The sequence below is a fragment of the Brachypodium distachyon genome, chromosome 3 (genome assembly GCF_000005505.3).
Source record: "Brachypodium distachyon strain Bd21 chromosome 3, Brachypodium_distachyon_v3.0, whole genome shotgun sequence".
NCBI classification, from domain to species: Eukaryota; Viridiplantae; Streptophyta; class Magnoliopsida; order Poales; family Poaceae; genus Brachypodium; species Brachypodium distachyon.
Window position 1 is genome coordinate 48704842 of NC_016133.3, and position 12512 is coordinate 48717353.

Here is a 12512-nt window from a genome sequence, read left to right on the forward strand (position 1 = left end):
TTCCATGCACGTTCCAGCGCACAGGACATGACCCAAACGGTGGCCGGACAGAGGATTTTGGGACGGGGTGGCCAGACATGTTTATTGAATCGATGTCCCTGATCAATTCAACAAAAAAAAAACTCGAGCTAATAGAAAAAAGTGCTTGTTTGGGTTGGACAGACCAAGTAGAAACGTCTCTCTTGCAAAAGTTTAGGGCCTTTTTATTCAAAAGATAAGAAAAACATAGGAATAGAAAAATCAGAGGATTGCATTGCCCTGCCCATTGGTATCCTATAGGGTTTGTGTTAGACCAATGTTTGTTTGATTGAACACAGGAAAAACAAAGGAATTTGAAAAGGAGGTTGGAGTGGATGGAAAAATTCCTATGAAATTTAGTGCAATGGAATTTTTAGGAAAATTTCTCATGGGTTTCAATCCTACAAATCAAACAGCTCATATAGAAAAAGATCCTAAGGATTCAAACTTTAAAATTTCTATGAAAATTCTTTGAATCAAAGAGCCCTTGTTTTGTCATGTGTGCGTCTAATTCTATATTCAATTGATTGGGGGCTAAGCCAGTCTCTTGCGTGGACCGCAGCAATCACGGCAGAGCATTGTAGCATCTGCACTTGATGCACTTTCCTTGAGATCAGTTGACCTCGTTTTGAAGTTCGTGCGACGATGTCTATGTGACACGTACTCGTGTTTCAGATGCCATGCATGCCAACAATGAAAATAAATAAAATGTTGCAAGACCAACAAAGAAATCTTCTAGAACTCAGTTTGAGGTTGCTATACTATTATACTATGTTGTGCTGAACTAAAAATGTTTAATAATCTGTCGATGCAGAAAAAATGCCACAGAGAAACAATAATTAATAGTTAATCAAATGGCGAAAGTAGGAAAAATGGTTGAGAAAACAAAATTACTTTACCACCGTTCCAAACACACCCTAAAGCAAGACGGATGGGCATGCAAGGGACTGTATGATGTATAGATTTGTGTACTTAGACCAAGGCAGCTCTTGTTTTTAGTACCTGACTAGTCATATTGGGTTAATAATAAATGGATGTGAGTAGTTATTGACCGGGTGTGGGTACCAAAAGAAAAATGAGGTGTATTGTGGAACAAATGAGAAAAATTTATACACGTTGTATTGTGGAATGGAGGGAGTATAACCGGTATCTTCTATATCTAAGTATGGAAAACCCACCACTTGATTTTTCTCAACATGCAAGCATGCCACATCATCACACCATTAATTTGTTCACACATCTATTTAGTGGCAAAGTCATATTTTTTGCACATACATGCATGTTACTTTCCATCAAATTATTTCCATTAAGTGAAGAATGTATAATCTATCATACAATTACATTATATGTTTTCAATGGATACTCTTTTGTTGCTACTTTTTACTCATATATGTTAACTAAGAATTTCCTTCAATAATGTGGGCTCATGTATGTTAACTAAAAATTTCCGCGACAATATGCGGGACATCATCTAGTTTATATATAGTTTAGGGCATGCACTTTTCGGTTTGAAAATTTTCGTAAGCTAAAAAAAACCATGCTTACCGCACGGTAGAGCACGCACTCTATTCGATATAATTGTGAAGTTGACAGTTAAGTTGACTTTGATGACAGTTAAGAAGTTTAAGTTTGACTTCTTCATCGAATTTAGTGCAGTCATTTATTGTTTGAAAGAAATTTATTGTAGGCACTTGAACTGTATTGACAAGCGAAGGACGTGACACACCGTGAGAATGAGTAGCAAAAATAGATTCTCCATCCATTAAAAAAATGTATTTGGTTTCATAAAGATAAAACTTTGGCAAAAGTCGTTACTCATTTAACATTGATTTATGTGATATTAAACTTACTCATTTAGCTTTGGCAAAAAGTACTTTTAAAATAAATTTGCTAACGCTTTGTCACATAAATCAATATTAGTGAATTCCACTTTTTATTTCCATATTTGTGTTATTTTGATAGTATTACCCAATTTAAAATGGTGTGCCGCAATTTACCCTAGTTGACTTGTTACATTGTGACATGGTAATTTATCCTATTTAACTATTTCGCCCGGTTCTAATCAGTAGGTCCTACCAATCAGGCCCCGTGCGGTTGTTGACCGTGATGCCAACTCAGAAGCGAAACATGGAGGCTGATGGAGGGCGTTTTCCCCCTACCTGGTACACTGATCCGCTTCCCCACCTTCCCTAGCCATAAAAAAACAAGTCCCCACTTCTCGGTGGAGGAGGAACCATTAATCATTCTTGTTTTTTTTTCAAACAACACTTAGCTAGTATACAGGGATACCAATGGTAGATGGTACAATGAGTAAAATCGTACGTGTACAACAACCTTCTTGCGAACGTCGTCCTATGCTTCGACAAGGTTGACAAGTCGATGTTCTTTTAAATAAGTTCGGCCGATTTTGCGGATGCGACTTAATCTTTTATTAGGAGGCTTTGAAAAATCCGTTAACCAAAGGTCTTCGGTCGGAAACACGTCTTTCTGAATCACTTAGTGAAAGATCCTTGGGGCTGCCCTCGGACTCGGATATACAATTGCAGTATATGCATGCAGAATACATGTGTCTACTATCTACCAGTGCTGATGATTAATGCATATGGACCAATGCTGGCGAGTCAAATTTGACATACGCATATGCATGTCTCCCCCGCTGTCACAGTTTCTACGCTGCAGATAAGATATAGAAGCAGATCGAGCTCTTGCTACTTGCGTGCAGGAAGACGTTAATGCAATATATATTGCCATCCATCTCCCAACCGCCAACAACGTTCGATTATATTGGGGCCTACGTGCATCAACGTGCATGCACACGACCCTTTCGACTGATGGATCACCGTGTCAACTTGCTGATCGATTGGTAGCACCGTAGCAGTAGTCCTCCTCCATCTCGATTGTCAGAGGGCCTCCGCCTATAAATACGATTGCTCGGCATGCATGGCTATCTCATCTCATCACACACTAGCTAGCTCTTGTAGCACAAGCTAAGCACAGGGCTGAGAATTAGAAGAGGGATCCATCGGTCGATCGAGCATGGCGCCCAAAGGTTTCCTCCTGGTGCTCGCGCTCCTGCTTGCTGCTGCTTTACTCGTCTCCGCCGCCGAAGAAACTCGTGAGTACATGCACCCCCAGTCTTAATTAGCTTAATTACTTGAACCGATCGATCAGACAATCTTATTGTTAGCCGTGAGTAGCTGCATAAGCTAATGCGCGTTCATGGTTTGTGGTGCATGTTGATGCAGAGGGCAAGAAGAAGGAGGAGGAGAGCAAGGTGGACGTGCAGGACTACTACCGCGGCGGCGGCGGATATCCGGGCCGTGGTTACCCAGGCCGTGGAGGAGGAGGGTACCCGTACCCTGGCCGCGGCGGAGGTGGGTACCCGGGCCACGGCGGTGGGTACCCGGGCCGCGGCGGCGGGTACTGCAGGTGCTGCCGCCGCGGGTACTACGGCGGCTGCCAGTGCTGCGGGAGCGTCGACGAGATCCCGGAAGCTATGTACCGCCCCGAGGCAGATCAGGTGCATCACTAGATCGAGCACCACACCAAGGATCTATACGACGGTGTCACGTACTCGGTACTCATAAATAAAAGTCTAGTTTGATCAATAAAAGAAGGAAGCTAGGTCGAATGTATGTCTGTCGATCATGGTATGGGTAGGCAGCGTAGTACGCGTGATCCTGTAGAACGCAGCCATGTGTTCTTGCAGGTTGCGATATACGGGGTATGCATGTTGAGTTGATCGGTACTGTGTGTGTCTAGATCGTTTCCATGGGTTGGCTAGTGCACGTGAATGTTGTCAGGTATTGAATGTATGGTGTTGTGTTATATATGTTCGTGAAATAAAAACTCTTTATATTTCACATAAGCTCTTTATATGCGGATGATGCAATGATTTTGCTCAACCCCAGTGCTTATGAGCAGCGTGCAACCGCTGAAATTATCAAGCTCTTTGGGTATGCTACGGGGCTTGTGGTGAACTTCAACAAGAGCAGGCTCTTTAGCATAAAATGCATAGATGTGGACATTGACATGGCCGTCGCCACCTTAGGCTGTGACAAGGGTTCCTTTCCGTGCACCTACATTGGGATGCCGCTCTCAGTGTCGAGGCTCAAGCGAAGTGATTTACAAAATTGCTAGCAAGCTCACCGGATGGCAAGGTCAATTTATATCCAAGGCTGGTAGAGTGATCCTCATTCAATCTGTTTTGTCGGCCCTTCCCTCCTTTCAGATGATCACTATCAAGCAGCCGGCATGGGTTATTAAGCAAATCGATAAGTTGCATCGCTCATTCCTTTGGTCCGGTTCTGATCAAACTCCCGGTGCTAAATGTCTTGTGGCGTGGCAGAAAGTATGTGCTCCGAAAGATCTTGGTGGGCTTGGCATTTCAGATTTAGGAAGGCAGGGAAGAGCTTTGAGAATAAGATGGCTGTTCACATCATGGGGAGGGATTGATACCAAGCTATACAAGCACCTATGCAAAGATAAACTTACTTTGGCTCTGTTCAAAGCGGCCACACATTTTAATCTCGGAGATGGTGGTCGTTGCTCCTTTTGGTATGATCCGTGGCTTGAAGGATGGTCGTTGGCTGACCGTTTCCCGGCCCTTCATAAGCTTCCACTTCTAGAAACAGATATGTGCAACAGGCTGTCGGTGACTCAAATTGGATTCGCTCCATCAAGCAGCAACCCACTCATGAGGTCCTTCTTCAGTTCATTCAGGTGTGGAACATCTTGCAGAATGTTCAGCGTAATGACTCTCCTGATCAGTTAATGTGGAAATTTGAGAGCTCCGGCTCTTATTCTGCAGCTTCCACTTACCGAATTCAGTTCCACGGAAGAGTGTCCTCTCCCGCTGCCAGACTCATTTGGAGGATTGGAATTCCCAATAAAATTCGTATCTTTGCTTGGATCGTTGCGCAGAAAAGATGTCTCACGGCTGACAGGCTGCTAATGAAAGGTATTCCGCACAACCCGCTTTGCAGAACTTCGCCTAAAACAGCCGCACACATCTTTGGCCACTGCTCCTTCTCCTTGCAATTTTGGATTGCCCTCTTTCATCGCTACAATTTGACGATCAATGCCCGGCCTAGCTCTTTCCAAGACGGTATAATTGATTGGTGGATTAATGAGGATCTTGTTTGCATATCTACTGCCGGTAAAATCAGACTAGGGGTGATTATCATGCTGGGTTGGTGGCATATTTGGCTAGAGCGGAATCTCAGGGTTTTGAAAATAAGCAAAGGTACGCCACTCAGCTGTGCTATATCGCCGCTGAAGAGCTCCAGGCGTGGAAGTTTGCGGGCTGCAAAAGAGCTATTTTTTTCACATGATTGAGAGGCAGTGGTATCATGCAACTAGACCACCAGAAGCTGTTTGATGCTAGTTACAGTTTAGCTGTTTTAGTATTTATAGTCTCTGTAGTCTCTAGCTTCTCCGTTGTCCTCCTTTCAGTTTTGGCCTGTACTTTATACTTTGTTTACTTTTCCTCTTCTTAAGAAATGAAAGTAGCGCTGCTATGTTTCGTCAAAAAAAACAAAACTCTCCCGATCGAGCTGTTTTGTTTTGTTTTTTTTATTGTTCTTCTTTCCGAGAAGCCAACCATTGATATGCTGGAGCGACGTTTAGCCACGCTGACTCACGCGTGTCTTCAAGGGGTGTATCTAGGCGATGAATATCAGTTTTTGTTAGCTTTTCCATGCTGGGTATTTAAAGTTTTCATTTTTGCTATCTAACAATCGTTCGATCCAACATTGAGATTCGTGCAAATTCATAAAAGTACAAATAATGAAAAATCGTAATCGAATGGGCATGATTCGTTGACTGAGAAACCATCATTTCCATGTTGATTGAGAAATAAATACTCCTTCCGATCCTAAATTTTTGTCCAAATATTAAATTTATCTAGACGTTTTTTAAGAATAAATACATTCATATTTGGACAAATTTGAGTCAAATATTTAGGATAAGAGAGAGTACTACTTTCCAAGGAGATGTTTTTTCCTTCGTGCCTTGGCCCTTGTGACAGATATGGACAAATAGTAAAGATGTGGCCGAGGCCCAATAGCCAGTCCACCAGGATCACCTTTGCTGGGTTAATCACAACATTAGGCCTGAAAGCTTGACGTCACCGTGCTCCAGCCTCGCCCCTTCGCCCCCTACACGGTTGCACCCAAAGGCCACCTCTCAATTTTATTTCCTGACATCCTATTATCTATCCTAATAATAAAGGAAGGAATGCGCAAATACGTTTGCTTTGTCCGCAGGTGTTCGTGAGAAACCTCTACACGCGTCCTTCGTTTTCTGTTTCTTTTTTTTCTCGGGCGACGTCTCCTTCCTCCAGATCTCAGCTCCTCCTATCCCCCGTGCACTACTAATCTCCCTTTTTCTCCAGATCGCCGACCGCCGCTCCCTCCCAACTGTCCGCCGTGCCGCGCGCTGGTTCTTCTCTCCGGCGGCCTTCCTCTTCTCGCCGCCATTGCGGGGTCCCCAACAGCCGGCCGCTCCTCCAGCGCGCCACCGCTGCTCGTCGCACCTCCCCCTTTTCACTGGCCGAGGTAGCCATAGAGCAGAGGTACGACGCGAAGAAAGATGTGGCTTCAGGCCAGCGCGGAGAGGGCACCTCGGCTGGGTGACCGGCGAGGAGGCAGGACGGCCTGCATGAAGCTTCGGGCCGGCGAGGCGGCGGGCTGCTGGCCTCCTGCGTTCTTGCGGCTTCAGCCCGGAGAGGAAGAAACGGAGCTGCGTTCTCGCGGCTTTGGGCCGGCTCGGAGGCTGCAGGCAGCAGGCCACGAGTACGGTGAGGAGGTGGGGACCGTGGGGTTAACTGCTCGCAGTTTCAAGCCAGCGAGGATGCACAGCAGCATGCGCGCGGCCGTTGATCACAAGTTCAGCAGTCAAATTTCATGAAAGACCTTCTTTCTTTGTGGTGTATATTAAGTGCATCTACCAAGATGAATGATCTAAATCATGGTGCTAACTTCATTGACATATAAGGTTAAACACTAGCAGTAGTTGGTTTCAGCTGCCTCAATTCTAAATGAGTAGATGAGTAAGTACTGAAACTGATTTTCATAGTTAAGCCTCATAGGCACAGCTTCTCTCTTGATGTACCTGAACGTGCATGTGCAAATCACGAACATCATAAATATCAGGTATGTACTTATAGTCTCAATGTGTGCAGTATTGCAAGGTCCCCTCGGCAACTCTTAAGGTTTGAGAATAACCATGATCGATGTCTTTGTGAAAGTTCAGAGATTTAGAACTACTACAGATGCAACACCTCTATATTCTCAAGATTTCAGTATAACTAAGAAATTGAATCTCTAATCAGAAGTAGCCTGCTGGAAAAAATATCTACAGCCTGACAGCACTACAATGTCTCTAATCAGATTTAGGTGTCTAGCAATAGTGTAGCCGTGTCAATAAAATTATTGTCCGTTGGGTTTTTGTGTCGCTTGTAATTATGTAAATAGCTCTGTAACATCCTTTTTATTTACTTCCTCAGTCTCGTATTAAGTGTCGAAATATTAGATCTATCTAGACATTTTTTAGGTATATATACATTCATATTTGGACAAATTTGACACACTTAATATAGGACGGAAGCTGTATTAATTAATATAGCAGGAGCCTCTCCTACTGTTTTGACCCGGTCAAAAAAAATTACTGTAACGATATTGATCGCTCAGGGGATTGCAATATTGCAATATCCATGCGGATGATTAGCCTCGCAAGCGTTTGATTTTACTCGCCCGCCGGACCGACGACATATCCCAGACACCACTGCTGTAATCCGTAAATGGATATGGACTATGGGTTGGCACTTAGCTCTGTATATGTTTTTTTATAATGTTCCAGGGCTGGGAGCTCATAATCCAAAAGAATGTGGGTTGGTACGTCTCCAGGTTGTTTGGCGACGCAAGAGAATTGAAATCCCAAGCTCATGTCACGCACGAATGCCATGACTGAAACAGAGGCCGTGGCAACGTACGGGCACTGTACGATATCAATTTATTCTTGTTAAAGTACCACAGAAAAAAAAAGTACTCCAAGATACAAATTTCTTTGTGTTAACAGATCTATATATTCTTGCACCTGAATCCAACCTCAAAAGAATGGGACATTACAGAGAGACATTTCTCCTCACTGAACTGTCGTATACATGTAACTAATTAAATCTGTGCAAAGAGCAGCTCATTCCACAAATCCGGTACACCAGGAAGGCACCAGTGCAAGCAATCGTACTTCTCCCTCTGAGCTCCGACACTATGGTTCGAGATATGGCCCTCGCTCCGCAGCCGCGAGATAGCAGTGACATCCAGCAGCTTAACCCGAGTCCCATTCACGGCGTGCTCCGCAGCCAGATCACCCGAGCGATCCCCCGAGACCTCGCTCCCACCGGACAACGGGGCGGTGTCCTCGCACCTTCCTCCGGTGTCCCAGCCGCCGTCCACGAAATGGTCCGGCGACATCGTCCTCAGGAACACCTTCATCCCAGGACGACGTAGCAGCTCCGCATCCAGCCATCTGGCAATGTTGTGCAGCTTAGCGTTCCTCGCGTCGGTGAAGAAGTTCGCCGCGGCTTTGCCTTTCCTTATTACGGGCTTCCCGCCGTCGTAGAGCTCCCAGTGATTTCGGATGAATTTCTGCCTGCTCCAGTGGTGGCCGGTGTTGAGCACCAGGGCGTCGAAACTGTGGAGATGCTGCTTCAGGAACTCTGCCGGCCGGTCGAGATGCAACGCGTAGCTAGTCGTCGTCTTCTTCTTCGTCCTCGCCGAGCTCGTGGTGTTTTGCAATGGCTGCAGCTCAGATAGGGTCGCGGACCAGTAGAAAAGGATCGTGGTGTTGGTCGATGGGAATCGGTAAGCGGAACCACCAGCTGGGCTGAAAGCGTTCGGGGCTTTGACAAGGCCGTATTTCCGGCTAACATCTTCGACCTCTGGGCTGTGCTTACCACCTGTCGCTATGCACATCATGGACTGGAATTGTTGTCTGCCGAGCGAATCGCCCACGAAAGCCAGAGTCTTGTGCCTCATCCTGTACGTAACGTACGCCTCCCAACATGTTAGAACAACTGAACCGATATTTCAGCACAGCGAGTCAACGAGGAGAAGCGCACAATAGTACTACCTTTTCAGAAAGTTTTGGCCAGAAAAGTCGGGGATCTCGCAGCCATTTGGCTGCCAGCGGTAACTCTCGTAGGAGAAGTCGGTCCGGTCCATCCGGCGGCATGCCCACACCAGCGACAGCCATCGACTGCACTCCTTGCCGGAGTAGAGTGGCCGCTTGTTGTCTGCTACCCACTTCCCCTTTCCGTAGTTACAATCTATCAAGTACTACCAACAGCAATCTGTTAGCAAGGTAGAAAAACAAAACATCTTGATAAGGTAGCTAGACCCAACCAACCGAACCGTGCATGGGACTTTCGCTCGCTCAAAAGAAAACGAAATTCTAACCGGTGATGGAATCGGTGGTCGGCTATCGGCGCATGCATCAGCGTCAAGAGAAGAGGCATTGCTCGATGGCGTGGTAGTTTGTTCGCACAGCTGACATTCAATCAGCACAAGAATTTAGAATCAGAAGGAGTAGACGAAAGAACAGTGAGCTCGGTAAATTTAAAAGGGTTAATTTCTTATTTAAATTTCTGAGATTTTCAGTATCTTTTATCGATTATTCATGATTTTCCTAAAATCTTCAGTTTTTTTTTTCCTTTTTGTTCGTTCAAGTTTTCTAATTTGAAAGACTATCCTTGCCAATCATAATCATATTTATTGTATACATATTTTAGTTTGTTAAAAAGTTAAAGTTTTATTTATTGCAAAAAGAACTTTATTCATTTGTGCTGATAAGGTTGCCCACCTGTGCGGAACCACGTCATCACCAAAACAACTTTCAATGGGGGGGGGGGGGGGGGGGGGCAAAGAAACCACGACTATGGTTTTGGTATTTGAGGGGCCAAAATTAAGTTGTGTATTGAAGGTGAGCACAAATTCTAAACTTCCGTAATAGTCATAGGACTAGAACTAAACCTTTTTAGAAAGAAAAATCTCAAAAATGAATACCCAGCTTCAACATATTGAACCCGCCATAGGGAATATAGCGTATGCGTACCTTGTCCTGTGCGGAAATTTTCGGTTGCTCCTCCAACCTTGTTATGCCGAAGTTCGTGAGGACGGGGGACACATCCAGCACCGAGAAAACAGCAACCAGCACAACGAGAAGAAGCAGAGGACATCCTAAGAACGGCGCGCTAGCAAGAAGCCTGTCCAGAGACCCGCCTTTCATCGATGCCCGGAAGATGCAGCGTACCTGTTCGGCGCCTTTTCCGGTGGGTGATCGCGGGCGCGGGTAAGGAGAGGGCTCAGACTCAGAGGGACATTTGGATTTCTCGCCTGGCTTGTTGACTGCGCAATAACCAGCTAGCTCGTTGCAACTTAAAGCTATGCTCATGTCTCTGCCTCTCGAGAACGTGGGCAGGAACCTGCAGGGGAAGAGATGGACGCGGCGGCAGCGTGGATCTGGGAAGAGAGATGGAGAGGATCATCTCAACGTGCTTTTTCCAACTACGGAATGGAACCACAACGACTGCATTTTTCTTTTTTTCCACTTGCACGCGCCGGCCAGTGGGTATCGCTCCTGGCTCCTGCCAATATTCGCTCCGATCTCTCTCGATTTCAATCTCCGCCGTATCCGGCTCTTAATTAGCTTCTCCACGTGCTCCCTATCTCTCAGCTGACTCTCTCTCTTCTCCACGTGCTCGCTGCTCTCGACGCCGTGCTTGCCGAAATGGGTGGTCTTGGGTTTATAAACAAAGAGATAAGTGGCAATTTGGCATGGGAAGAAACGATCAGAGCATGGCTTGAGTGGTCATTGGTCAACGAGACAGTTGCATACTCTCAACCCACCACGGAGTGGATTGTTCCTTTAGTTTTTTTTTAGGGAAGCCGACACTTTATTTAAACTTGAATACGAGTAGGGATAAAAAAAAGGTTTGGCGAAATTAGCAGCCAAACGTTGCGACCTGCAGCAAGCGAGGAAGCAGCCCTCGCTAGGCCATGAGCATCTGCATTGGAAGTTCTCCGCTCATGGACAAAACTAACAGAAACAAAGCTAGAGGAACTGGGGCAAAACGGCCCTTAAAATCTTCCTTCATGGCCTTAATGACTTCGAGGCAGTCAGACGCAACCCGGATGCTCGCCAGCCGTAGATCTGCAGCCAGCGCCAGCGCTTCACGACAGGCGAGGGCTTCTAGAGTTCCTGGGTCAGACGATCAGTGATACTCAGGAAGACCAGGACAGAAGAGCCCAGGAGCAAGCCGGAATCATCCCTACACACTGCAGCAATTGCGCCGGCATTAGCATGCTTCGACACTGCCGCACCGAGCTGTTCTCTGCTACCCCGTGATGAAAGCTGGCCCTCCGTTGCTCAAGATCCAACAGCCCAAACGAAAGTATACTGTTTGGACTCAAAGGAGCCGTATATATCCACTAACGGGCCGGGTAGAGCAGTATAGATGTAATTTGGGAACCTGTAGTTTTGTGAGCCCATCATCCGCCCGCACGGCCCACCCGGCATTTCTCAAAAAAAAAAAAAGCTGTGCGGATTTGTTTCCCATCGTCTTCTCCCTAGCTCCCACACAGTTCAGCCGCCGGCGGGGTCTAGGCTTAGATTTGTTCCAAAGTTTTACTTCTGGAACCGTGAGTTTTATGAGAAATCAAAAACCATCAAAAACTCCGTCTGGTTGAGCCGTTGAGTAGATAAAAAAGATTAAGGTTTATCAAATTCTGTGTTCGAACTAATTTCTTTGGAGTACTGTTCGTTTTCCCGGGCTAATCTCGAGCGGCTAAGTCCGGCCGGCAAGGCGGCGGGCGCAACGATCGTGGGATCGTGGCTGCGGCCGGCGGCCAGGGCAACAATCCTGTACACAGACACAGCTAGATGGGAACACACGGTAGAGCAAATGGGCTGAAGCCCAGGAATGCTATTCACGAACCAAAGAAAAATCATTAACCGTTAATCCTTATAAATATAAATGTCTATTCTACCCTCAGAAAACAACGGTGGAGATTCATATACTGCCTCCTCCTTCCAAGCAGCTAGAGAGAATTTCACGTCTACTAGCCTCTGTAGGAGTAGGGAGTTACTTATGGCTGTAGGCTCTTAGATGGAATGGATGGTCAAGTCTTGGAAATGTTCTCCCACCATGAGCGGCGGTCAAGCATTTGTATTGGGCCTTGATCACCCTAGTTTGTTTTCTTCATTTTCAAGACATTATCTTGCGTCCTGTACTTTTGTTGGTTGGATGCATAATGGTTACGCAGAGGTCAGGGGTATGAACTCTCAACTCTTGTAGACCAGCGTCTTCCTTAAAGGCGTGTTTGATGGAGGGAAATCCTGACCTTTCCTGTAGACCATTGTCCAGGAGGTCATTTGCTTGCCGGCCATTACCTTTGCAGACAGCTTGACCGCCTTGGGTGAGACGCTCATGACGG

General features: G+C 46.0%; 2 protein-coding genes across 4 annotated transcripts; one reads left to right on the forward strand and one right to left on the reverse strand.

Moving 5' to 3' along the window:
* The first annotated feature begins 2970 nt into the window (after nt 1-2970).
* Nucleotides 2971-3886, forward strand: LOC104581338 (glycine-rich cell wall structural protein). Its single transcript, XM_010237310.3, has 2 exons — nt 2971-3133; nt 3264-3886. Exons 1-2 carry the CDS (start codon nt 3055-3057, stop codon nt 3548-3550), a joined length of 366 nt encoding a protein of 121 aa, XP_010235612.1. The 5' UTR covers nt 2971-3054; the 3' UTR covers nt 3551-3886.
* Nucleotides 3887-8074: 4188 nt separating this feature from the next.
* LOC100846519 (protein trichome birefringence-like 14) lies at nt 8075-10775 on the reverse strand. 3 transcript variants are annotated; one of them, XM_024462370.1, is made up of 4 exons: nt 10132-10775; nt 9477-9566; nt 9151-9356; nt 8075-9057 (listed from the first exon to the last, which is right to left on the reverse strand). In XM_024462370.1, exons 1-4 carry the CDS (start codon nt 10468-10470, stop codon nt 8193-8195), a joined length of 1500 nt encoding a protein of 499 aa, XP_024318138.1. In that variant the 5' UTR covers nt 10471-10775; the 3' UTR covers nt 8075-8192. The 3 variants fall into 3 exon arrangements, with proteins under 3 accessions (XP_024318138.1, XP_024318139.1, XP_014755456.2); XM_024462371.1 differs by lacking the exon at nt 9477-9566; XM_014899970.2 differs by lacking the exon at nt 9477-9566 and having other exon boundaries at nt 9151-9346; nt 10132-10774.
* Nucleotides 10776-12512: the final 1737 nt, after the last annotated feature.